Source organism: Vombatus ursinus, unplaced genomic scaffold (assembly GCF_900497805.2).
Source record: "Vombatus ursinus unplaced genomic scaffold, bare-nosed wombat genome assembly UNPS02010219.1, whole genome shotgun sequence".
NCBI classification, from domain to species: Eukaryota; Metazoa; Chordata; class Mammalia; order Diprotodontia; family Vombatidae; genus Vombatus; species Vombatus ursinus.
This window is the reverse complement of record NW_020949997.1, coordinates 4,646,297-4,670,833: the sequence shown is the minus strand read 5'-3', so window position 1 is coordinate 4,670,833 and position 24,537 is coordinate 4,646,297. Positions and strand designations below refer to the sequence as shown.

The 24,537-nt window shown below is 39.3% G+C and overlaps 1 protein-coding gene across 1 annotated transcript in view; it reads left to right on the top strand.

The window, feature by feature from the left end:
* Nucleotides 1–21,887, top strand: part of ELP3 (elongator acetyltransferase complex subunit 3) — a 101,498-nt gene extending 79,611 nt beyond the window's left edge. Inside the window, exon 15 of the mRNA XM_027853891.1 lies at nt 21,482–21,887. Within this exon, the coding sequence (XP_027709692.1) occupies nt 21,482–21,558 (77 nt within the window). The 3' untranslated portion in view covers nt 21,559–21,887. The remainder of the gene's footprint in view (nt 1–21,481) is intronic.
* The last annotated feature ends 2,650 nt before the right edge of the window (nt 21,888–24,537 follow it).

Sequence of the window (24,537 nt, the reverse complement as noted above, 5' to 3'; positions counted from 1 at the left end):
AATAAATCTAGATCCTGTAATAATAACACATTCTGTTTCTCATTAGGTTAATAATAGGTGACAGGATGAGAGTAGGGGAGAGGGGTATACTTGTTAGTCTAACTCCCTGTATAAAGCCTAGGTCACAGAATGGATCACTATGTCCCCTCAGATCTAGAAGTCAAAACTCAGGGTTGAAATCACTAGATTAGATTATAATTATTACCAAATCCAAAAAGCATTTATTATGTTAAAATGCAGAGTCTACATACTATCAAAAGAAAATACCTTGTCAGTTAACTGGCATGATTAAATAAAAAATGGGATGCCTCTGGTTAACCGAAAGGCAATCTTTTTCCAGTGAAACTTTCTAGATTGTTAGTCTTATGTTGGATATTGTGCCTCAACCCACCTCTTACTTTAACTCTGAAACTCTTTCAGTAATGCAGAGTTGTTTCTGTTGATTCTCATTTACATATTTCTAGAAAGAAAAAAAATCATTGACCACCTAGAGATTTCCATTCCAGTCGTTTAGAGATCTACAGTGCCAAAACAGAGAGCAGCCATAGAAATACATTTGAAATTGTCTCTGATTACTTTAGCTAAGCAGAAAAAACCTGAAAGGAAAAGGTTATCTTTTCCCAAAACTTTTCATAGGTAGAAAACAAGAAATTCTAGAAGTCTGTGAGAAATTTCATCTTTTTTTTTTAAATTTTAATTAATTTATTTTGAATTATCAACAATCACTTCCATAAGCTTTAAATTTTTCTCGTCTCCCTCCCCACCTCCCTCCCCAAGACAGCATGCAATCTGATATAGGCTATACGTATATATTCCCATTAAATATATTTTCACATTAATGATGTAAGTAAGAATTAGAACCAATAGGAGAAACCACCAGAAAGAGGAAACAAAACACAACAGAAGAAAAAACATAGCAAATAGTATGCTTCGATCTGCATTCAAACTCCATAGTTCTTTCTTTGGATGTGGATAGCATTTTCCAACGTGAGGCCTTTAGAGATATCTTAGATCCTTGTATTGCTGAGAAGGGTTAAATGAAATGTCATCTGTTTAAGAATTATTTGATTACACTTTTTTTTCCTAAATCAACCAGCCAGCAGTCAATAAACATTTATTAAAGCACATACTATATGTTAGGCTTAGTGCCTAATGCTGAAGATAAAAAGAAAGGCAAAATATAGTCCCTATTTTGAAGGACTTGAGAAGAAGTTTACAGTCTAATGGGGGAAATAACATGCAAACAACTATGTACAGACAAGCTATAGGATAAATTGGAGATAATGATAGAGGAAACTCATTAGCATTAAAGAGAATCAGGAAAACCTTCTTATAGAAGGTAGGATTTTAGTTGAGACTTCAGAGAAGCCTGGAGACAGATGAGAGAGAATTTTAAGGAGGGGACTCACAGTGAAAATGCTTAGAGTCAAGACCTATGGAGTATCTTCTATGAGGAACAGCAAGTAAGCTAATGTCCCTGTATCTCAGAATAAAACATGGTGGGGAGTAAAATCTAAGAATAGTAGAAAGGTAGAAAAAGACCAGATTATTAAGGGCTTTAAAGCCAAATGAATATTTTATTTGATCCTGGAAGCAATAGGGAGCCACTGGAGTTGATTGAATAGGAAGGGGCTATGGTCAGACTATTTTGTGAAGATCAATTTGACAGCTGAGTGGAGAATGGACAGAGTAGGGAGTTCCTTTAGACAGAAAGACCTAAGCAGACTATTCCAGCAGACTAGTCCAGACTTAAGGACCTACAGCAGGGTGGCAGCAATGTCAATGGAGAAAAGGAGAGAATTGGGGAAGGTAAAATCCAAAACCTTACCAAATAGTAACTAGGTGGTATGGTACAATGGAAAGAACATTAGATTTGTACTCAGAAAACCTGAAATAAATCAACCTCATGTCTGGTCCTGGGCAAATCACTTGACCTTTCTGTTTTACAGAATGCTAGCTATTATTTTTTTTAATTAATTTATTTTGATTTATCAATAATCACTTCCATATGCTTTTGAATTTAAAATTTTTCTCCCCCTTCTTCCCCACCGCCCTCCCCAAGACAGCACACAATCTGATACAGGCTATACATTTACATTCATATTAAACATATTTTCCCATTAGCAATGTTGTAAGTAAAAATTAAAACCAATAGGAGGAACCGTCAGAAAGAGGAAACAAAACTCAACAGAAGAGAAAAAAAAAATAGCAGTTCGACTTCATAGTTCTTTCTTTGGGTGTGGATACCATTTTCCATCACAAGGCCTCTGGAGATGTCTTAGATCCTTGTATTGCCAGGAAGGGTTAAGTTTATCAATATTAGTCATCACACAACGTGGCTGTTATTGTGTACAACGTTCTCTTGGTTCTGCTCACTTCACTCAGCATCAGACCATACAAGTCTTTCCAGGTTTTTTGAAGTCAGCCTGTTCATCTTTTCTTATAGCACAATAGTATTCCATCACATTCATATACCACAATTTGCTCAGCCATTCCCCAATTGATGGGCATCCTCTCAATTTCCAATTCTTTGCTACCACAAAAAGAGCTGCTATGAATATTTTTGTACATGTGGGTCCTTTTCCTGTTTGTGTGATCTCTTTGGGATATAGCCCTAGAAGTGCTATTGCTGGATCAAAGGGTATGCACATTTTTATAGCCCTTTGGGCATAGTTCCAAATTGCTCTCCAAAATGGTTGGATCATTTCACAACTCCAACAATGCATTAGTGTTCCAATTTTCCCACATCTTCTCCAACATTTATCATTTTCCTGTTTTGTCATGTTGGCAAACCTGATAGGTGTGATTTGGTACCTCAGAATTGTTTTGATTTGCATTTCTCTAATCAATAGTGATTTAGAACATTTTTTTCATATGACTATAGATGACTTTAATTTCTTCATCTGAGAACTGTCTGTTCATATCCTTTGACCATTTATCAATTGGGGAATGGCTTATATTCTTATAAATTTGACTTAATTTTCTATATATTTTAGAAATGAGACCCTTATCAGAGAGACTGGTTATAAAAATTCTTTCCCAATTTTCTACCTTCCTTCTAATCTTAGTTGCATTGGCTTTGTTTGTGCAAAAACTTTTCAATTTAATGTAATCAAAATCATCTGTTTTGCTTTTTGTAATGTTCTCTATTTCCTGTTTGGTCATGAATTCTTCTGTTCTCCATAGATCTGACAGGTAAACTATTCCTTGCTCTCCCAGTTTGCTTATAGTAAATCATGAACCCATTTTGACTTTATTTTGGTATGTGGTGTGAGATTTGGTCTATGCCTAGCTTCTGCCATACTCTTTTCCAGTTTTCCCAGCAGTTTTTTTCAGAGTAGGTTCTTATCCCAGAAGTGCTAGCTATTATTAGAACTCAAATATTCTAGAGGTGATTCTGAAAACTAGTCAGATACCTATAAGAGGTAGAGATAATAGTATAAACATGAAGTTAACCTTTGCACAAAGAAACCTTTAGAAAGCTTAGGAGAGTTCAAAGCTCTGATATTTAAGTCACTCACCCAGCTCTTTTCCCCACATTTGTTTATCTATAATTCCTTTATTTCACACCTCTAACCTTGGGCTCACCTGCTTTCAAATCCTAATTTCAGTGCAAAGCAAAGTTTGTGGAAGATAATTATGCCTCTTACCAAGGTACATTTATACTCTGACTGTATAACCCAAAAATGAAATGGCCAGAGAAGAAACTTAATAGCAGCCAAGTAACCAGACCAAGAGCCAGACAGGCCACCAAAGATACTATCTTCTGGAAGCAGAAAGTGGTTCCCCCATTATCTGGTACACAAAAGAATAGCATGTCAGTCTTGTGCTGCTACAGTACCCCATTCTGTAGGCTGTCTTTCTTCATATTCTTTATCTTTGACAAGCAAGAAGTTCACCTGGGGGAGTGCCAGGGGCAGGTTGAGAGGAAATTTTTTCTTAAGGTTTGCTTCAGTTCATTATCTTCTCCCCAGTAAATATTCATACTCAACAAGCCGTGGATCCCCCTGTTCTGTCTGTTGAGAAGCAGCTGGGTCCAAGAAAGAAAAGGAGTCGACGGTTTGATTGCCAATCAGCAGCTCTGACACCCAATAGCAACACGCAATAAAGCATTGCCTTCTAGAAGCGTCAGTGAGGTGTTTGCTGCTTTTAGCTGGTTGATTGATGGTAATAGATATAATCAGGATCCTATCAGGAGGCTTCCTCAGAATTTATCCTCCACCTCAGTGTACTCATAGTTTGACAGAAATCCTCTGAGAGTAAAGAAAGGGCCTTTCTTTACTTTTGAGTGAAACATTTTATTTGTAGGACCTCCCTTAGAAACATTTCAGCAGTAGTTAATTTTTAGCACTTTTAGAAAATTCCAGCCTTTAGCATTGAGCCCAAGATAGATTGCACTATTATAACCTGAAATATATTTGCTAATTTATGTTGCTAGGCTTCTGTTGACTATGCTGGACTTCCATTACCTTAGTCTCCACTGTCCTTCTTGACCTCTGTGTAGCATTTAATACCATTGCCTATCCTGCTTCTAGGCTACTCTCTCCCCAGTTGACTTAAGTGATACTGAACTACCACTATGTCTCTGTTTCCTTTACTGGTAGATTATCTCCTGGTCCCTAAGGGTGAGTGAGTGTTGGAGGTCAGTCTGCTTCCATAGCTTTAGTTACCACCTCTACACAAAATGACTTCCAAATCCAAATCTGGCCCATATCCCTTCTCTGAACTCCAGTACCACATCATTAACTGCCTGCAGAGACATTGCTCCCTGCCATTATTCCAAAACTGAGCTCATCACTTTTTCCCTGCCTACCCTTCCTCTTAACACCCCTACTTATTTTGCCATCAATATTGTTTTTACAGGCTTGAAAACCTCAGAATTGTTTCTTATTCTTCCTTCCTTCTTCTTTCCCACATTCAGTTAGTTGCCACCTCTCTCCAGTGTCTCATTCATCCTTACATTAGGCCTAAATTTATTTGTTTGCAGTTTCTGCCCATTCTTCCTAGTCTCATCCTCTAGGGCCAGACAATAAATGTCTTCCAAATGTCAATTGTGTAACTATCCTGCTTTCCACTCATACCCCGGTCTCCTTTTCTGCAGGCTAAGCCTCTCCCATCGCCCTTTTCTTCCCTCCTGTTGCCACCCATTCCTGAATTCCTAAACTGATCTCCATGCTTCTAATCACTCCTTCTATACAATCTACACTTTACACAGCTACCAAAATAATTTTCCTAATGTACAGATTTTTGTTGTTCTTTAGTTGTGTCCAACTCTTTGTAATCCCATTTGTAACCCCAGGTTTTCTTGGCAAAGATACTGGAATGGTTTGCCATTTCCTTTTTCAGTTCATTTTACAGATGAGGAAACTGAGGCAAACAGGGTTAAGGGACTTGCCCAGGGTCACAGAGCTAGGAAGTATCTGAGGCTGGATTTGAACTCTGGTCTTCCTGACTCCAAACCTGGTGCTCTATCCACTGTGCTACCTAGCTATCCCAAAACCTTTTAGAGGTTCCCTGTTGCCCATAGAATAAACTACAAACTCCTTATTCAGGTAATTAAAGCCCTCCACAATATGATGTCAACCTATTTTTGCCAGCTTTATTTCATATTTGTCACAATTCATGTTCTCAGTTCAGCTAAGTCTGACCACTAGCCATCTCCCATTCTCACTCCACAATCTCTTGCCTCTGCATTTGCACAGGTTGTCCCCTGTGCCTGTAAGATACTTTCTTCTTGTTCCTGCCTGTCAAAATTCCTTTTTTCTTTCTCTCTAAAACCTTCTCTAATTTCTCCTCTTCCCAGGCTCCCCAAACCAGCAGATGAAAGTGTTACCTCCCTCCTCACATTTTTCTGAACCTTTATTGATCTTTGTCCCCATGTCTCATCCCCAGTAGACTTTAAACTCCTTTAGTAGAGGGATTGGTTGGATTCTTCTTGCCTGTCATATGGCAAACACATTGTAAGTGTTTGATGAATTTAAATCACATGGCCTCATTTAACAACAACAAAATCCTAAAGCTGCTGAGTACATTGTTGTTTCTCTACTAACATTGAGTTATTTCTCTACTAACATTGAGGTACTTTGTTTTACCATCTTTAAAAACAGGGCTTACCAGGGGCAGCTAGATGGCACAGTGAATAGAGTTGCGGTCCTGGAGTCAGGAGGACCTGAGTTCAAATCTGGCCTCAGACACATGTTACTCACTAGCTGTGTGACCCTGGGCAAGTCACTTAACCCCGATTGCCTCGCCAAAAAAAAAAAAAAAATAGGGCTTACCTTTTGAATAGAAAACTTGGAGACACACACCAACATTGCCTTCAAGCCTTCTTCTTATGAATCAGGGATACAGAACTTTTTTTGTGGCCTTTTTTAAATATATAAAACAACATTTTATTTCTCCCCAATTATATGTAAAAACAATTTTCACAATTTTTTTAAATTTTGAGTTCCAGAGTCTTTCCCTCACTCTCCCTCCTCCCTCCTCCCTGAGACAGTAAGCAATCTGATATAGGTTATACATGTACAATAACATAAAACATATTTCCATATTAGTCATCTTTGCGGAAGAAAACAAAAAAAAAAAGAAAGCAAATGAAAAATAGTCTGTATTCAGACGCCATCAGTTCTTTCTCTGGAGGTGGACAGCATTTTTCATCATGAGTCATTTGGGCTTGTCTTGGATCATATTGCCGAGAATAGCTAAGTAATTAATAGTTGTTCATGGTACAGTGTTGCTATTAGCATGTACAGTGTTCTGGTTCTGCTCACTTCATTATGCATCAGTTCATAGAAGTCTTTCCAGGTTTTTCTGAAGTCATCTTGTTCATCATTTCTTATAGCACAATAGTATTCTCTTACAACCATATACCACAAATTGTTCAGCCATTCCCCAATTGATGGGTATAAGGTCTGGAATTCCCTTGGCTGGGAACCCTGTACCTCCCTCATAACCATGAAGTGAGTTTGATACCAAAGGAAGAGGTCAAGAGGTTCCAGACTGATTTATATGAGTTTAATCAATCGTTATGAATACTTACAAACAGAGGCAATCTGGGGCAGCTGCCAGGCGATTCAGTGGATCCCTGCAAAGACCCCCCAAAAATCCCTGTGATAATTTAAAAAATCAGACAAATGGAGGAGGAGTCATAAGGTGCTCCAATGCAGGTTGGTGAATATTTGGGGTTTTTCTGCTTAGTTAATATTTTGGCTAATATTTTAGTTCATACTTAGTATTGAACCCTATTCCCAAACATCCAGGTGTTAACTCAGCACTATTGGGTAAATGTCCAGACACTCAATGTTGGGTACTGGTCATGTACCAGTCATGTACCAGTCACAGTATCTAAGTTATGATTTTTTTTAATAGGTCACCATGTCCAGGCTTCCACCTTTCACAGAGTTTAAGTTAATGGCTGTCATTTCTTACTGTGTATTATGGCTTTTCCCCAATATGGACCCCACAATAGGCATCCCTCAATTTCCAATTCTTTGCCACCACAAAAAAAAAACTGCTATAAATATTTTTATAGATCCTTTTCCCTTTTTAAAAAAATTTCTTTGGGATACAGACCCAGTAGAGGTATTGCTGGATCTAAGGTATGCACAGTTTTTTAGCCCTTTGGATATAGTTCCAAATTGTTCTCCAGAATGGTTGGATCAATTCACAACTCCACCAATAGTGCATTAGTATCCCAATTTTCTCACAACCCTCCCAACATTTGTCATTTTCCTGTTCTATTAGCCAGTCTCACAGATGTGAAGTAGTATCTCAGAGTTGTTTTGATTTTTTGTGTCCTCTCTGATGAAACTAATGAATCATTTCTCAGAATGTTTGTTGTTTGTATTCATAATTGAAGGAAGTGCTCAATTTCAGTTAGAGGTTAATAAGAATAAAAATGTAACTTTTTTCCCAACCAAGTTCACAGATCTCCTGAAATCTGCCCTTGGACACTGTAGATCCAAAGTTAAGAACCTCTACTCTACATGATGAGGAAACAGTGGTTAGCTGCCTCTTCCTAAGTTTGTGTAGTCCTGTGGTTTACCAGTAAACTCACTTCCTTGAGCTTCCTTAAACTTTATCTGTCCACCCTGCTCCAGTTATAGGCCCAGAACCCCAGGAGTAGTCAAAGGGAGTGCCATCAGCTTAACAAAGAGGGGATGGTGGGGGTGGGGAGAGAAAACATTTATTAAATGCCTGTCATGCACCAAGCACTAGGCTAACTCTTGAAAACACCAAAACAGATGTGAAGATAGCCCCTGCCTTTGGAGAAGCTTAAATTCTAATTGCAAAAGACAACACAGATAGAGGAGTGGTGTCCAGGACCAGGTATTGCGGTTTTGAGAGCTGTAAGATGGTGAATGGAGCCCTAGGCAGAGAGTTTATTGTCACACCCTCTTGGGTAGCCATGGCAATGTTGATTTGATTTTGCTTTCAGAACTGAAAGTGGGTGTGGGGCTTGGAGGGTGCTTGTTATACAGCAAGACTGCAGACGAGGGTCATGACTGGAGACTGCTTGGATGTTGTAGGCCATGTAAGGCACTCATCAATCAGGAGAGCAGAAATTCTGGACATGAAGGTATGGTCTGAGGAGTGAGGCAAGGCTTCAGGCAGGGGAGGCCATGGCTGGGATAAAGGATCTTTATATCTTTTAGCATTTTAGCCAAATGCTTCAAATGTGAAGAAACAGATTAATGTATCACTGCAAAGAATTGTGTTCTCAAGAAACTTCCTCCATAATCTGGCTCTAGGTTTATAGTGCTGGACTTGTAGACAATCAGGACTTGGGTCTAAATCCTGTTTCTAATACTTAATAGCTGTTTGACCTGGTGGGTGTCACTTAGCCTTCCCCTGCCTCAGTTTCCTTATCTATAAAATGGGGAGTAATAATACAGGTTGTTGTAAGGAACAGATGATCTTAGGGCTGTACAATACTGTGCAAACTTTAAAGCTCCACTTTGCAAAAGGCCAGTGGCACAATGGATAATGCATCTAACTGGATCAGAAGACAAGCCAAGATGTTAATCTAAATCTTCTGACACCAAATTCATCACCCTTGTGCAAGAATGCCTCAATAAGCCAGTCATATAGGAAGAAGAAAAGATAATGAATGGACAACCTGAACTGGGTACTGGTGCCTACCCAAAAAAATATAATCAGAGAACAGAAGGATAACCTTCTAGTACACTGAATAAATTCCTTATGGAACATTTATGGGGAAATATGGATAAGAATCATCCAGTATGAGAAAGTGTAACAGGATTGTGATCTGAATTAGTAAATTTACCTACACTGATGAAGTCATGGATTCACTGAAATATCATTTGTGGGGATAAAAAGAAAAAAACAGTGATTCATGGCAAATTGTGGGAAATAGACATATGCTTTGCTGATTTCATCATCTAATCTAAGAGGTAGGGACTGGGAAGAAACCAGAGTAACCTCCTGGGCCCTGAAACTATATCTTAATAACCTGTCAGCCTGAGAATATCACAGAATTTTAGAGTTGGGAGGGACCTAAGAGATCATTTATTTCAATGCCTTTCTTGTTACCTTTGTGAAAATTAAGATATGTCTGTGGTTTAGGCCAAAGAGTTGTTTATCAACAGAGCCACGGTGAGAATCCATTCCGTACTCCAGTCTGATACTCTTTCCATTATGCCAATTTCTCCAGTTTGCTTAGAGGGAGGTTGTAAACCCTTAAGTTGCCACCTATATGTGGACCAGCAGCTCAAGGAGATCATTACCACTTCAGTAAACTTTTAAGTGTAGGCCACATTAAATGCCTTTAAATTTTTTAAATTTCATTTTAGCATTTGTACTATTCCTAATTTAGAGTTTTATTACCTTGTGCCAAAATAATTATGTTACATATTTGTTGTTTTTAAAGAAAATCTTCTGGGAGTTTTGTCTTAGTTTGTTTCTGAAAACACCAATTAAAACTTTAGCAAAAAACATTCTATCTCAATCTCACAATAAGGTAATTTGTCCTTGTACCCTCACAGCCAGGAACATGTATCATGGGTCAATTGTAGAGAATACATATTGTTTTTTGTTTTTTTAACATAGCTAGGGGCAAAGGGATGACTGTTAGCACACACTCTCTCTGTAGTCATATTTTGTTAAATTGCTTATACTTTCAGTAGGGACCCTTTTTCTCTGACTGTGAACTTCAATGGAGATGATATAGGCAGATACTTCATAGGGTGAGAAGGGAGGCTCCTTCTCTTTATGTAGCTGACAAAATGCATTCATTCATTCAACTGCACATTTATTGAAGTCTACTAGCATTGCTAGTACTCAACACACAAAGAATTCCATCACCCTACTCTGGCCATTTTCACTGGCTGTTCCCCATGCATGGAGTGCTTTCCCTTCTTATCTCTGCCTCCTGACTTCCCCCTGACTTCCTTCAAGTTCCAGCTAAAATCTTACCTTGAACAGGAGGCCTTTCCTGATCCCTCTTAATTCTAGTGCCATCCCTCTGTTGATTATCTCTGATTTATATGTACATGTCTCCCCCATTAGATTGTGAGCTTCTTGGGGGTAGGGACTGTCTTACCTTTCTTTCTATCTCCAGAACTTAGTACAATGCTTGGGATAGGCTAGGTGCTTAATGTTTACTGACTGATAGCATTGTACACCAGAAATAAACCCTTTTTTTAAGTGGAATTTAGGGCAGCTAAGTGATGCAGTGGATAGAGCACTGGGTCTGGAGTCAGGAAAACTCATCTTCTTGAATTCAAATCTGGCCTCAGATATGTACTAGCTGTGTGACCCTGGGCAAGTCACTTAACCCTATTTGCCTCAGGTTTCTCATCTGTAAATGGCAAACCATTCCAATATTTCTGCCAAGAAAACCCCATATGGGGTCATAAAGAATTGGGCACAGCTGAAAAATGACTAAAACCCAACAAGTGGAAATCACGGCCTAACTCCTCCTTGGAAGCATGGCCACCCTTATATTGCAATTTGTGGGCCAAATTTTCCTATCTATTATTCCATCTTCCTCCTCTGTGCCCAGGATAGAGAAAGATCTATCCGTAGCAAAGATACCCCTGGACTCAGATGAGGTTGAAAACTCAAGAGCTTGAGTTACATGTACCAGCAGGGGGCAACATACAACCAAATTGCTAACTAGCCTTCACCCTTCCTCTAGGGACAATGTGGAAGGGCTATGTGGTAGCAGAAATTACCCATGGATTGGGCAGCATATAGTCTCATGAGCCAGCTATAGAAGGAACTAGTCACATGTTTACTCAGAAGAAAGGTGAGCAGTGAATTGTACCTATGATGAACCCGCAGTACTTTGTGCTCAGCACTCAATAGATTTGTGAAAGCAGTAATTCAAGGGTGTGCTTTTAAGAGATTTTTGTGTTTTTCCAAGTAGATTCCATTTTATTTAAGGGGTGTGTGCTTATAAAATCTTATTACACTTACGGATAATAGCTACATATACATAGTCATAAGACAATATGCTGCGCTTAGATAACACTATTAATTTTCTTAAATACCAGAAAGGCTGTGGGTTCTGATGGAAAGACAGATGGACTGTGAAGATCTGGATTTGCATTTTGGCTTTGCCACTTAATAACTATTTGACATTAGAAGTCAATTAGTTTCCCAGGGCCAGTTTTTTCATCTATAAGATGGTAACAGTCAAGTTTGCCTTGCCTACCTAACATGCTAATTGTTAACATTGCTTTGTAAACTGCAAAGCACTATATAAATGTGAGTTATTACCATCTTTTATCTACAGGTGGGAAGGGTTGGGTCTAAAGCCTGGGTCTTATGACTCTGAAGCCCTAGGGTCCTTTATATTATATACCTTTCCTGAGTTAAAACATTCTCCAGGACCTTATGAGTCTAGAAATATAACAATGTATAGTTAACAATTGAATATAATTCCATTGGGAAATAAGAAATTATAACAAGAGAGGTATTAAATATTTAAAGGAACAATTTTAAAAAATTAAACTTTCAAAACAATTTTTAAAAAATCTCTCTTCCTTCAAGGTCATCAAATTCTCTTGGGGCACTTTACCTGGATCTCTCCTTTGGCCCATCACCTTTTACTTTGTATCACACTTGTTTGTGAGGGTGTTTTCTTTTAATTGTAAACTCTCAAAGAGGAACTGTTTCATTTTTATATCTCTAATATAACATTCAAAACAGTGCCTTCTTGGAGGGGAGAGACTGAGAAGTTTGTTGATTGGCATGCTGACATCCAGCTCCAGCCAGTTTACAATTAGAATTTGGCAAGTGGTCATTAACAGACTACTCATTCTCTGTGTGGGTCCTGAGCTTATTTGATCTATGGGCTTGTTTGTTTTTTCTTTATCCTACCTGTGTAGAAGTGTCCATTTATGCGTATAATTGAAGAGAAAAGGAGAGTCTTTTCCTATACTCAATGCTTGTGTTCCATAGTGCATGCTTTAGCAACAGGATTTAATTAAAATGAGAGGAATGGCATGCGGCACCCTCTTGTAGGACCCTTTGACCCCAAATCTGTCACAGTGAACAAAGAATTGAATGACTTGTATACACTCTGAGTGGTCCATAGCATTCATCTTGTGATCATTTTAGTGCTCATTCACCATCCAGCTTCTTCTTTTTCTGGGATGGAGTAAACTTTGGCCATACTGAGGTTTTGAAGTGTGTGGAAGCACCACTTAGACTCGCCCCCTGCTGGGCCTTTCTGTCCCACGTGGTGTTTTTCCACGTTTAAGGGGACTGGGCGGCTGCTTCTTTCACTTGATGATCATATGTTTTCCTTCCCAATTAAGTTTTCTTCTCTATCCATTCCAGGTAAAGGTGAACAGATTTGTTACTTGTAGGACAGAGAGAAGCTAAGGAGAAGTTACTGTTATAATGGAATATAAATAATTCTCATTTGTTCTCAAAACCTCAGTTCTGAGATGGTCATTGTTCATTGCAAAGTGTCCTTACCACCTCACCACCAGCACTATATACACACGCTTTCTTTACTGCTGAAATGTCAACAACCAAAACAAAATCTGAGCAGCTCGTACTTGACCCAGGAGTTACATTAGATAACTTGTAAACTTTATGGAAGTTCCTACACACATAGGAAACAAAGGCATAAAAGCCGATATAAACTTTGCCGATTAACAAGATAAAATTAACAGATAGTAGAAGAGCAAAGAAAATGTTTTGTTTTGTTTTTCTGCGTCCCCTTCCAGGCCTATCTGAAATTCTTCTACTTATGACTTTGTTGTCTTCTTTCCCGCCTCTCTTTCTCGAGTGAATTACTTCAAAGAGATCTTTTTATATTTTCTTATGAGCTTCCTAATTATCTTCATGGCATCACAATATTTTATTAAATTAATTTACTCAGCCATTGTCCAATTGTTGGATATAGTTGGTTTTTAATTTTTGTTATAAATAAAGCAGCTATGAATGTTTTTGTACAGATGTATTTTTTTATTGTTTTTTGGGGGGGATGAAGCTCTGAGTTGACAGTGATGATCAGTTTTGTGATTCTTACTACATATTGCCATATTGCTTTACAAATTTTTTGCCCCAGTCCTGCAAATGTTATATTAACAAACCTAATTCCCCAACATTAGATGTTTTTTTTTCCTTTTTTCCTTTTTTTTTTGGCTATTTTTGCCATTCTAGTAGGTGTATGATGATATCTTAAAGTTGCTTTAATTTGGATTTTCTGAATATTAGGAAATTTTAGCATCTTTCCATGTTGTTGTTAACAATCTAGATTTCTTCCTTAATAAATTATTTGCTCATATCCTTTGACTCTGTTTGATTAGGTAGTGTGTATTATTAGTTTTATAGTAGTGCGTCAGTTTCTTAAAGATTCTGGATGTCTGATCTTTAATCTAATGTATTTACTACAAATATTTTCCCCAATCTGTTTTTTTTTTCCTTTAGGCAATTGGGGTTAAGTGACTTGCCCAAGGTCACACAGCTAGTAAGTGTCAAGTGTTTGGTCGAAGGCTGGATTTGAACTCAGGTCTTCCTGACTTCAGGGCCGGTGCTCTATCCACTGCGCCACCTAGCTGCCCCTATTTTTTTTTTTTAATCTTAAAGATTTGGGTTTTTTCATGTGCAAAGCGCTTTTATTCTTTGTGTACTAAAATCCATCAACTTTTTTTCACTAATTATATTATTCCTTTTTCTTCCAATTTAAATGATTTTTAAAAAAACTATTTAGGTCACAAATCCAAATAGAGCTTCTTGTGATATATGGTATGAGGCATGGACCCAATGATTTTTTTTTTTTTACCAGTTTTTATAGTAATATTTGTTGAATAGTGACTTTCTTCTCAGTGCTTTTAAATATGAGTTTATCAAACATTTACATACAATGAGTTCTGTCATCTGTTCCTTTGACTTGTTTCTCTGCTTTTTTTCAAGAACCAGGCAGTTTTTAGTTACTGGTACATTCTGAGATCTAGTAATGCTACTTTCCCTCCACCATTTTTTTTTCCCTCATAATTCTTGAGATTCTTCTCCATCTGTTTTTCCATACAAATTTTGTTACAACTTCATCTAAAGTAACCTCTTAATATGTTGGTTGGTATTGCATTAAATCTATAAATCATTTGGGGAATTAGTGATGTTTTTCCTCTATTTGCTTAGTGGAACCATGACCAGGAACATTCAGCTCATCTGTTTTTATCAGCAGTTACTCCCATCAGCTGATAACTCTGCTTGGACTCATTCCTTAATAGTTAATAAACTCCCACCCCTCTTGCTTTTTCAAGCTTAGCAGTATAGACTCCCTGACTGCCTAAGAGCAAAACACCTCTGTTCCTAACCTCCCACTTAACATTTTCTTATCCACATCCACCTCAACTCTACCCTGCCAAGGTCTCACTGTAGATCTGCCTGCCCTTTCTACTATGTGGAAAGCTCATGTTCCCTAGTTTTAAAATGTCCTTTATGTATATTCCTCTTCCTCTCATGTGGCTTCCATCATCTGGCACTAACAGAGACCTAGCCGACCCTACATCCCTGGTCATCTTTTCCAGTATGGATTGTACTTCCATATCCCCAACTCACTGATATCAGGGTGATGATATTGCAATACCACCTGCTCCCCATTACTTCTTCCAGATGTCCCTCTGCTGCTATCTTTTAGAGCCCTCTTCTCCTTTGAGGTTCCCTCTATCCAAATTTTTCACCCAATCCAGATCCTAGTGGTTTTCTAATAATATCCAGGATATACCCATCTTCCTTTCTCATTGAGGCTAAGCCCTAGTTCACAGTCTCCTTCACCTCAACTCTTGCCCTAATGCTAGGGAACATCAGTTTCTGAGTTCTTCAGTATGCTCAGCACTCTTGATCCACTCCGCCACTCCCTCAGTTATACTCAAGAACAGTCAGTACCTTTGATTCTGCTACCACTCAACAAGTGCTACTCCCATGATCAAGAACTCTGGAGTTCCTTTATCCAATCATAACCTCCTGTCATTCCATCTCTCCCTATGCATTACTCTTCTTATAGTAGGTCAGTAAACATTAAGTGCATACTATGTGCCAGGTAAAGTGCTAAGCGCTGGGGTTACAAAGAAAGGCAGAGGACAGTCCCTGCCCTCAAGGAGTTCACAGTGTGCTGGGGGAGACGACATGCAAACAACTATATACAAATAACAAGATTTGTATATACAAGATTGACTGGAAATAATCAGCAAAGGGAAGATACTAATTAAAGGGATAGGAAAGGTTTCCTGTAGAAGATGGGATTTTAGCTGGGGCTTGAAGAAAGCCAGGGAAATCAGGAGGCAGAGATGAGGAGGGAGAGCATTCCAGGCATGGGCCACAGTCAGTGAAAATGCCCAGAGCCAGGAGGACTGTGTCCTGTTGGAGGAACTGCAAGGAGGCCAATGTCACTGGACTGAGGAGGGTTATAAGATGTAAGAAGACTAGAAAAGTGAGGGGGGCAGGGAGCGCTATGTAGGCCTGTGAATGCCAGAGGATTTGATGTTTGATCCTTGAAGGGAGCCACTAGAGTGTGAGTAAGGGGGCTGACATGGTCAGACCTGTGCTTTAGGAAGATCAGTTTGACAACTGAGTGGAGGACAGACTGACATGGGGACTGACTTGTGGCAGGCAATCCAGCCAGTAGGCTATTGCAAGTAGTCCAGGGGTGAAGGATGAAGGTCTTCACTGGACTGTGGTAGTATCAGAGTATGCCCTGTATTTGAGAGGTGTTAAAAAGGTAAAATTGACAGGACTTGGCAACAAATTGGATATAGGGATGAAAAAGAATTAGAAGTGAAAGATGACCCCTAGGTTTAGAGTCTAGGTGACTAGGAGGGTGGTGGTACCCTCAAGAGTAATAGGAGAATTAGGAAGAAGGGAAAGGCCTGGCAGGGCAGGGGAGAAAGGGAAAAAGATGAGTTCCATTTTGGACATAGTGAGTTTAAGATGTCTACTGGACATCCAGTTTAAGATGTCTACTGGACATCCAGTTCAAGATATCCAATAGGTAATTGGAGATTCAAGAATGGAGGTCAGTAGAGAGGTTAAAAATAGCTAAATAGATTTGAGAATCATTAGGATATAGTGAAATAGCACAAAGGGAAAAAAGTAAGAGGGGTCAGGACAGAGTCTTAGGGAATACCCACCATTAAGTGGGCATGACCTGAATGAAGATTCAGCAAAGGAGACTGAAAAGGAGCAGTCAGATGGATAGAAGGAGAACCAGGAGACAGCAGTGTCACACCAGCCTAGAGGGAAGAGAATATCAAGGAAATGATGGTGACCCACAGTGTCAGGGGCTGCAGAGAGGTCAAGAAGGATGAAAATTGAGAACAGGTCATTAGATCTGGCAATTAAGTGATCATTAGGAACATTGGAGAGAGCAGTTTCACTTGAATGATGAAATTGGAAGCCAGACTATAAAGAGGAGTTAAGAAGAGAGTGAGAGAAAAGGAAGTGGAGGTACCTATTGTAGATGACCATCTCAAAGAGCTTAGCCACAAAAGGGAGGAGAGATACAGGATGATAGCTAATGGGGATAGATGGATCAAATGAGGATGAGGGAGACATGTGTATAGGTAGTAGGAAAGCTATCAGTAGACAAGGAGAGATTGAAGATAAGTGAGAGAGAGGGGATGATAGAGGGGCCAGTGTATTGGAGGAAATGGGATAGGATCCCTTGCCTTATGCATGGAGAGGGGTTTTTCAATCCTTCAGTCAGATACTTATACAAATACTTGCCACTTATGTGGCAAGCTCTGGGGGTACAAAGTAAAGTTGCTTGTAAAGTAGAGCCTTTTACCATAGACAGACCATTATAGGAATGATGCAAAAATAGCATTGCAATTTTTTAAAGCATCTTTGCAATGGTATTGATTATGTTTATGACCAGTTTGTCTCTGGGTCCTGGTTAAAAGGCCATATTAGCTTTGCTTTCCTCATGTATACAGCAAGTTCCACTAAATGAAGTCCACTACTACTTGTTCAAATGATGGTTGGGGTGAAAAACAGGGAGATGTTTGAGTAGCATGACATTCCTTTATGATTCTGGGAGCCTGATCCTAGGTGAGTACTGGTTCTCACTGCCTTCTTGATTCACTTGCTTTGAATACCAAGCTGTGTTTTGAGTAAGTCAGCTTCAAATTGCCATTCATTCCATGTCCTCTCTTAGCTTTTTGTGTGATAAGAGATAGCTGGGTTATACAGGGCATTCAGCAGAACAGCCACCGAACAGCTTGAACTGACTGATGAAAACTGAAGAGGTTAATTGAGAAATCCATTGCTTATTCCTCTTCCCAGAAACAGGTATTCTTTGTCCTTAGTCACAGCAGTTGAACCAGGAAGGTGATTTCCTCAGTGAGTTGCCCACTGGCACAGTACAAAAATACCTGAAGGGAAAATACAACTTCATTCACCTTTGGTCGAGTGAGTTATTACCAGCCTTTGATCTCTTTACTTTTTCCTAGCCTTACTACTTATAGATAGGCAAAGCTTCATCAGGCCCAGTCTACTTTTTAATAATTATGTTTATTAAGTCCTTTACTCTTTAGCAGTCTGTTGAATGAAGCTGTGGTGAGGTTATTTGTGTATAATAACTGAATTTGGACGTACGAAGTAAAATATTACTAATGAATTTTTAGCACTGTTGGTATTTTAACAGACTTTTTTTAACAGTTGGTCGAGGGCTTGGTGGGAAGTCTCAAAAAAGAATTTTTGTACCTAGGGCAAGAAGCATGAAATAATTCTCAACTGGGGAGGGAAGGCAGGGTTGGGAGGAAACCAAAACCTGAGACATCAGTATGATGATCAGAAGAGAAGATCCACCTCTTGTGGATCATCTGGTATCTTCCAATCCAAACCAAAAGCATTTGTAATCAATAAAAATGCATTTCCTGAGCACTTATACAGACACTGTATTAAGCACTGAGGATAGATGGAAAGAAAAGCAAAAACAGCTCCTGCCCTCCAGTAGGGAAACAAAAAGCAAACTAGTATATACACACAATACATATAACAGGATAAATCAGAGGGGAAAGCACTAGCAGCTAGAGGCAGTGGGAACAACTTCCTGCAGAGTGTGGGACTAAACCCAGTCTTGAAGGAAGCTAAAGAAACAAAGTGATAGAAGCAAAGAATGAGAGCATTTCAAGAGTGGGGAACAGCCAGGACAAAGGCACCGAGAAAGGATGTAAAGTGTCATGGCGAGGAACAGCAAGTTGGCCAGTGGAGGTAGACTATCATGTGTGAGTGGTGGGAAGGGGACACATTGTGAAGAGCTTTAAATGCCAGTAGACTTGATGTTTGGTCCTGAAAGTCACAGGGAGCCAGTGGAGTTTACTGAATGAGGAGATGCCATCATCAGACCCACACTTTAGAACAGTCACTGGGGCAGCTGAGTAAAGAATGGAAGAATTGGAATGAGGAAAGATGAGGTAGGAAGCCAATGAGAAGGCCATTATAATAGTCTAAGTGAGAGGTGATAAGAGCCTGAACTAAGGTGGTGGCTCTGTGAGTGGAGGGAAGGGGACATAGAATCATTTACATAGAGATGATAATTGAACTAATAGGAGATGATGAGGAAGATAGTATAGGGCAGGTGCTCCTAAAGTGGTGTTCATTAATTTGGCTTTTAAAAAATATTTTGATAACTGCATTTCAACAATTATTTTCTTTGTAATCCTGTGTGTTTTATTGTATGCATTTAAACACATTGTTCTGAGAAAGGGTCCATGGGCTTTACCAGACTGCCAAAGGGGTCCATGACACAAAAAAATTGAAGAACCCTTGTTCTAGAGGGAAAAGAGAAGAGGGGCTAGACAGAGCCTTGACAGGCATCCATACATAGTGGGCATGACATCGATAAGGAATCAGCAAGGAAGATTGAGTAGTTGAACAGATAAAAGGAAAACAAAGAAAGAGAAACACATAAAAACCCAGAGTGGAAAGAGTGTAGGGGAGGAGAAGGTGATCAACAGCATTCCCTGCTTCAGAGTGGTCAAGAAGAACTAGTCCTAAGAAAAGGCCATTAGATCATTGATTGGGCTTGGTGGCACATTCCTACAGTCTGTGCTCCTGGGGAGGCTGAGGTTGGTGTTTTGCTTGAGCTCAGGAGTTTTGAGCTTCAATAAGGCATTCAGTTGTGGTCACTAAGTCTGCCCCAGGCTTCCTAGGAGGGGCCAACTGGCCCAGGCTCAGAAACAGAACAGTGTGAAACTTCTTTCCTGATCAACAGTGGGATAGTGCCCGTGAGTGTCCACCCTACTTCCAGCCTGGGTGAGATAGGGAGACAGTGTCAGAAGTTGACTGGCATTGGCCTTTAGTTCTTCCTGCTCTTTTCTAACCACCTCACTTCTGATAATTTCCAATGATGGTGTAACTTTTTAGGATCTAGTAGCAACCATCAAATGGTGTACCCAATCACAATTTTGGAAAACACATCAAGTTTTATTCCAAAATTATGAACATTCATTTAGACGCTCCACCTATTACGTTAGTCCATTACTATTATCTTGGATAGTTGAGGAACAGAGAACCGGGTCTAGAACTGAACAGACTGGGCTGCTTTTGGGAAACTGTACAATGTTTCAGTGTTCCCAGGCTGCTCCCTGTAGCCGAAGCCCAACTTTTTCTAACGCCAGTTTTCTTCCAGAAGAAACAAAATTGTGGGTGACCCAAGGGGCAACGGTTGTTCTCGTGATAAGTGCGTAAATAGTTGATAGCATATCACTAGTGGTGACTTACACATGAACGGGGGTATAAGACGAGTATTTCTGGAAAAAGGTGAGCCATTGATGTAGAGTGAGAGATAACAGATGGACAGCCTGAGTGTGGAACCAGTATCTCTGAATAGTAAAAGAACCACAGGAAGGCCTCCAGGACATTGGGTAAATCCTTTCTGGGGAGTGTACAGAAAGACTCTAAAAGGAGGATGTGGGTGAGTTTTCATCTACATGGGCAGAGGGACTGGCCACCCTGAGAAGACAGGGATCTACATGAAGTTGTCTTAACTGCCCTTACGTTCAGTTAAACAAAGGGAACAGATCGAGAAACACCAGCATTGTACGTTCCAAGTTTCACTGCTTTGGAGCAACATTCTCTTTTCTGAGCAGGTATAGCCAGCTCAGCTTGTTATTTGCAAGTCCACCTCCAGATATATATTATATATAAGTAACCTTAGAAAACAGTTTGTTTTCCCTTTAAATACAGTAGCAGTAGAACCATTTTCATGAAGCTTAAATTCCATGTTTTCATGTCCTATCAAGTAATTTTGATTTCCTAAGGAGCTCCTCTAAGGTTTTTCCTATGAGAGAAGCCCGGGGGGCCGTTAGGGGAGCATAGCCCTTGGCTTGTTCCTCTTTGTATCTTCCCCAGCACGTCATCCATAGGAGAGGAAACTCCTCTTCCTGAGTTCAAATCCGGCCTCAGACACTTACTAGCTGTGTGACCCTGGGCAAGTCACCTAACCCTGTCTGCCTCAGTTTCCTCATCTACAAAATGAGCTGGAGAAGAAATGGCAAACCACTCCAGGATCTTTGCCAAGAAAAGCCAAGAGTGAGGTCACAAAGAGTCATTCACGACTGAAGAGACTGAACAACAAAAGGCACACTATAAATGAACCGCGGTTGAACTAGTAAATGGTATTTTACAGGAGGCAGCACAGTACTTTGGAAAGAGCTCTGAATCTAGAAGTAGAGCGCCCAGGTTCCCTTTCCAGCCCTCCTACTGACTGCTGGTGTGACCTGGGACAAACGACCTCACTCTCTAGGCCTCAGTTCCCAGGATCATAGATATAAAGCCAGAAGAGATTCGAGAGGTTAAGTAAGTTGTCCAGTATCACACAAATGAGAAGGTTCAACTTGCTGACCTCTAAAGTCTCCTCCAGACCTAAAGCTATGATCTTCTGACCTATATTTTTAAAAACATTCTTAGCATGAGACTTTTTTCTGAGTCTTTAGCAATTTGAGAAATATTAAATTTATTAGAGCTTCATCTACCTTATTTTTCTGCTTCTTTACAGGAGTTGGCACCAGGAATTATTACAGGAAGATTGGCTATGTATTAGAAGGACCTTACATGGTAAAGGAGTTGAACTAACATCCATCTTTATCCAGGACGCTTTATGGCAAGAAGCAAACTTCATTTATAGTTATAAGAAAGAAGGCATTGGGAGAAACAAGGCTAACAAAACCAACAAGGAATTTTCCCCTCATTCTAAAAGAATAATGGATTTGGCAATAAAGGTCCATTTTATAAGCACTGACTTTCAGAAACTTTTTTGATAATCTGCTTAGACACTCAGCCTGGTGACACAGAACACCTACACAGAGCATATGCCTTAACCTTCAGAGCCGTTTTGCTTCCATGGAAAGAGTTATTAAATTGAACTATTTCTATTTAACAATAAAGCTTCTGTTTTCATCAGAGAATGGGATTTGTTTTTCACCGAAATCTGTTCTGGCATTTGATTATTCATGTGTATTTTCTTGTGAGTACTGTGCTGGTACCTTGGTTTTAGCATTGTGGTGTAGACCAGTAGTCTCCTGATTTTTTTGATCTCATATCCCCTCATATTACAGAAAAAAATTCTCGAGGATATACTCCTACTTTTGTTGTTGTTCAGGCGTTTTTCAGTCAAGTCTGACTCCTCATGACCCCATTCGAGGTTTTCTTGGTGAAGATACTGGAGTGGTGTGCTATTTCCTTCTCCACCTTATTTTACAGATGAGGAAACTGAGGCAAAGAGGGTCAAATGACTTGCCCAGGTCACACAGTTAGCAAGTGTCTGAGGCTGGATTTGAACTCAGGACTTACTGACTTCAGGTGCAGCACTCTCTCCACTGTGCCACCTAACTGACACTCCTACTATGTTGTATTTATTTACTTATAAATTATATACATATGATATACAAAAAAATACACATTTTAAAAGAATGAGACCTGTGGTCCAGCCAAACTGGCCTCTCTGTTCCTCACAAACTGCTTCCAATTCCTGTCTCTCTGCCTTTACATTGGCTGTCCCCATTGTCTGGAATACTCTATCCTCACCTCATGGAATCCTTTCCTTTGAGTCAAAACTAAAACACACCTTCTGCACAAAGCCGTACCTGACCTCACCAACTGCTAGAGTCCTCCTCTCTCTAAGAACTTTCTGTTTCCTCTGTTCATTGTGTATACATTTATATGTGTACCTTTGGTCCCCCTCCTTCTCCCTCCCCCACCCCAAGAATGTAAGCTCCTTGAGAGTAAGAATTCTTTTTTTTTTAGGTCTTTATTTCTCAGTACCTATTACACAGTAGATTCTTAATAAATGCTTGTTAATTGAAACAAGTTGGCTAATTCCATCTTCTCTTGTGTCAGTTATTCCTGCAATCTAATTAGATAGATTTTTATATTTTTAACAAATAGGTTTAAAAGCCACTGAAACTCCTTGCTTAGATTTTTAAATAAGTTAGAAAATTCTGTTTCAAATCAAAATAATCTTTTTTGAAGTATACATGTATAAGAGTTTTTATAGGTGACACAAATCATTTTGGGCAACAGAAGCTTAGTTTTAAAATGCTGTGCTAATTGTGATGAATTCATAACATCAGCTAATATCTTAATGCACTATATACCCTTAGGGCTAAGCTCATCATTGACCATAATGAAAATAAATCCATATTTCAAATAATCACATATTTAAATTTGGGGCCTGACTTCTTGGCAGATCTAACTAGACCATCATTGTTTTAGGTCTGCCATCTTGTTTTTTCACTTAAGCTCTCATTTTATCCATGATTTTAATCTAAACCACTCACACATTTTGTAAGAGTTAGTTTAGTTAATCCATTTACCTGGGCTACAACACATTGCCATACGTTAAAAGTGAACAAATGGATGACGGCACCACTGTCAACCTCCCCATGTCTTGAAATTCCTATTTGTTCCTCAGGATACTTCCAAGTTCTGTGTGCCACATATGATACAGTCAGATCTTTGAGCCAACTAAAGAAGCTAGTGCCAATTCATATATTCAGTATTACTAAAGATGGATCTTGTTGCTTTTTTAGCAGAATATAAATAGAAGTTATAAATACTTTCTCAATGCACTCCAGCAATTATCTCATGTACAAGTGAGATTTTCCCTTTAAAAAAAAATCAATGATTGTTTTGGTGTAGGGAACTCTCAGTGAGGAAGCAAATTGACATCTTGTTGTTTAGTCATTTTCAATTGTGTCCAACTCTTCTTGACCCCTTTTTGGGGGTGGTTTCGTGGCAAAGATACTTGAGTAGTTTGCCATTTCCTTTTCCAGCCCATTTTATAGATGAAGAAACTAAGGCAAACAGGGTAAAGTGACTTGCCCAGGGTCACTCAGCTAGGAAGTGTCTGAAATCACATTTGAACTCAGGTCTTCCTGCGTCTAAGCCTGGTAGTCTATCCACTCTGCTACCCAACTGCAGATTGACACCTACCCTAGAGCTTTGCTTGGGGCAGATGAGATGATAACTGAGAACAGAAAAAAGAGTTCTGCCCAGTATTTCTTTTGCTTGTTTTCTCCACAAAGGAGAACCAACTTAACACCATGCTACTGACCCAAGATAGGTAAGGATATTCTCAGAGGTCACCAAGCTGCCCTTAATGAATTCAGGTCACTTTGCCCAAAGGAACTATGTCCTCAGATCACAAGAAAACTGGGCAGAAGGGACTACAGACACTGTCAGTAATGGTGGGATATCAGATGGTGGAATTTGGGTGAAATCAGAAATGGAGAAGGGGAAATGTGGGGATTTCCAAGAAAGGGAAGAGATCAGCAGCTTCAAGTTATAGGTCAATGAGCTTGATTTTATTGCCTCAGAAAATTCTAGAATGGGTCATTAAAGAGATGGTGAAAGTCTAAAAAAGAAAATCATTGTTTATAGAGAGTGGGCTCAGCAAGGTTCATCACAAACAGGTCGTGCCAGACTAACCTAATTTCCTAATTTGACTGTCATGAAATTGGCAAATGAAGGGAATTCTGTAGATTTAGCTTACTTGGATTTTCGAAAAGATCTGATAAAGTATCTTGCTATTGTAGTAAAGATGGAGATATATGA